Source organism: Myotis brandtii, unplaced genomic scaffold (assembly GCF_000412655.1).
Source record: "Myotis brandtii unplaced genomic scaffold, ASM41265v1 scaffold434, whole genome shotgun sequence".
NCBI classification, from domain to species: domain Eukaryota; kingdom Metazoa; phylum Chordata; class Mammalia; order Chiroptera; family Vespertilionidae; genus Myotis; species Myotis brandtii.
Genome location: NW_005366599.1, coordinates 3452022 through 3455037, shown reverse-complemented (window position 1 = coordinate 3455037; position 3016 = coordinate 3452022). Strand labels below are relative to the sequence as shown.

Here is a 3016-nt window from a genome sequence, read left to right as displayed (position 1 = left end):
AGGACTAGAGGCCCGATGCACAAAATTTGTGCAAGGGTCGCAGCCTCGCAGCCCTGGCTTTGTCCAGAAGGTCATCCGGATGGTCATCCAGACGGTCGTTCTGCTGTTTGGTCTAATTAGCATATTAGCTCTTTATTATATGGGATTATATAGGATAGCTAAGATCTGGAAACAGCCCAAGTGCCCATCAATAGATGAGAGGATAAAAAAGCTGTGGCAATGGAATACTATGCAGCTGCAAAAGAAAAGAAAGAGAAGAAGCTCTCACCCTTTGGAACAGAATGGAGGGACCTGGAGAGTGTTATGCTGAGTGAAATAAGCCAGTCGGAGAAAGACAAGTCTCACATGATCTCACTCATATGTGGAATCTAATGAACCAAATAAACTGATGAACAAAATTGGTCCAGAGGCATGGATGCATGGAGCAGACTGACAGATCTCAGAGGGGAGTGGGGTGGGGGAACTGGACCAAAGAACTTATATACAGATTAGTGGCCCGGTGCACGAAATTCATGTGGGGGGGGAGGGGTGTTCCTCAGCCCGGCCTGCACCCTTTCCAATCTGGGACCCCTCGGGGGATGTCTGACTGCCAGGGGATGCCCCTGTGGGATTGGGCCTAAACTGACAGGCTTCCCCCCCCCCCCCCGGCTGGCCTCATGGCCTCCAATTGCCCTCCCCAGCCAGAGGCCCTCTGTGGCTGGGCGCAGAACGCTTGCCTCATCACCGTCACGATGAAGCAAGCATTCTGCCAGGCCGCTCACACTGCCTGCTCTCAGTGGCGGTCCCCCAGGACGGGGGGACTCCAGTGGGGCTGAGAGGACTGGGTGCCGCCATCTTGTGGCTATGGGCGCTGCCATCTTTGTGGTGGAGTGATGGTCAATTTGCATATTCCCTCTTTATTAGATAGGATATGCATAACCCATGGGCACAGACAGAAGTGAGGGAAGACCTGGGGTGGGGCCGGGGCTGGGTAGAGGAGGCAAAGGGTAGGAAATGGGGGGGGGCATCTGTAATACTCTCAACAATAAAAACAAATCCTTACACCTGCTCCCCAAATGGGCATGGAAAGTGGCCCCATCCCCAGGTGACCTCTCCTCCTTGGAGAGCCACATGAGAAACCACAGGCTTTGCTGCTGCCGTTTATTGTTTTATCACATATTTACATTCCGACAGGAGACCTGTCCATCATCGCCAAGGCCCTCTGGTTCCCACTGGCTTCAGACACCTGGGCACAAGCTGGGGCTCGGGCGTCACACGTTCAGCAGGAGGGGCTGGTGCTCCTCATTGGCGGCCGCGCTGGGCGGGATCTCGTAGACGACACACAGGGAGGAGTAGAGGCAACCCAGGAAGGACACCAGGCTAGAGAAGTACATCACCCCATTGGCGCTGCCCACAGCCGAGGTCAGGGGCCCCAGCACCAGCGAGACCAGGATCTGGGCCAGGAAGTACTGGCAGCTGAGCAGCGAGATGTCCATGCCCATGCCACGCCGCGTGCCATCAGCGCTGGACCCTGAAAACTGACCCGGGGGAGGGGCACGTCAGCGGTGGGGCCAGGGACCCATGTCCCCTGCAGTCCATGCTGGACCCTGCAAACTGACCCGGGGGGGGGGCACGTCAGCAGTGGGGCCAGGGACCCACATCCCTGCAGTCCATGCTGGACCCTGCAAACTGACCGGGGGAGGGGCACGTCAGCGGTGGGGCCAGGGACCCACATCCCTGCAGTCCATGCTGGACCCTGCAACCTGACCCGGTGGGGGGCATGTCAGTGGCGGGGCCAGGGCACCACGTCCCTGCAGGCCCAGCACCCCCGCGCCCACGCACAGCGGGCTCACATTTTCCAGCGCCAACGTGCACAGGGAGTTCAGCCAAGAGTTTAATAATATTTGTGTTCAGAGAGATGACGGCAATGAAAAGAATCCATGACTAATGGGGCGGGACGGCCGCCTCCTCACAGGGAGGGTGGCACTTTCCCCGCCGGACTCTCTGGTCCTTTCTCCTCCCTCTCACCCGAGAGGAAGCAGCCTGCCCGCCCACTGGGCGCCGTGTCTGGACAAACTGCTGTCCACTGCCATGCCTGTCGCACACCCTGTCACAGCCCACAGCAGGGGGGCCTTTGGGCGGGTTCCCGAGGCTCTTGTGCCTCCAGCCTGGTCACATCATCTCCCTCCCCACCCACCGCACCATGTGGGCATGTGGTGGGCATGGTGGTGGGCACAGTGGTGAGCACGGTGGTGGGCACAGTGATGGGCACAATGATGGGCAAGGTGATGGGCACGGTGGTGGGCACGGTGATGGGCATGTGATGGGCACGGTGATGGGCATGTGATGGGCACAGTGGTGGGCAAGGTGATGGGCATGTGATGGGCATGGAAGTGGGCACGGTGATGGGCACGGAGGTGGGCACAGTGGAGGACCGTGTCTGTGAGCAGGGCTGCAGGGTGACGTGGCAGGAGGTTGTGTGGGTCCTAGCACAAGCCACCCCCACCCAGAGCCACTGATGCAGCAGGCGGATGCCGCCCCCACACGCCGCTGCGTGTGCACTGCCTGGATGCCGGCACGGCCTGGCCCTGTGTCCGGACAGAGGTGGCACCTCTGGGATGCTGCCACGCCCCTCCCTGGGGAAGGTGGCGTCCTCGTGGGCACTGCAAGGGGCTTGGGGAATGGGCACACGTGTGACCATATACAGCGTCAGGGCCGCGGGGAGGCCCCTGTAGTGGGGAGGCCTCACGTGAGCCCCCAGCCGACAGCCCGAGGGAGACAGTGCGAGTGGCCAGAAGGCCCTGCGGTCACCGCGGCCATGCCTTCCGGGCAGCTCTGCCCAAAGCCGGCTGGGGCAGCCTGTGGCCCGGGGTGTCCCCTTCTGGGGGGCAGGAGCCCTTCACCCAGACCCGGCACATCCACTCAGCCCAGCGCAGGGTCTCGGGGCTACAGGGAAGTGACCGGGGACGGAGGCGGGACAGCACCCGGGAGCAGGGTCCCTTGGGTGCTGCTGGCACGAGCCCTGCAGTGCTGGCAG

At 61.2% G+C, this 3016-nt stretch overlaps 1 protein-coding gene across 1 annotated transcript in view; it reads right to left on the bottom strand.

The window, feature by feature from the left end:
• Window positions 1–1126: 1126 nt before the first annotated feature.
• SLC45A1 (solute carrier family 45, member 1) overlaps window positions 1127–3016 on the bottom strand; it is a 13715-nt gene continuing 11825 nt past the window's right edge. Inside the window, exon 8 of the mRNA XM_005874373.2 lies at window positions 1127–1517. Within this exon, the coding sequence (XP_005874435.1) occupies window positions 1251–1517 (267 nt within the window). The 3' untranslated portion in view covers window positions 1127–1250. The remainder of the gene's footprint in view (window positions 1518–3016) is intronic.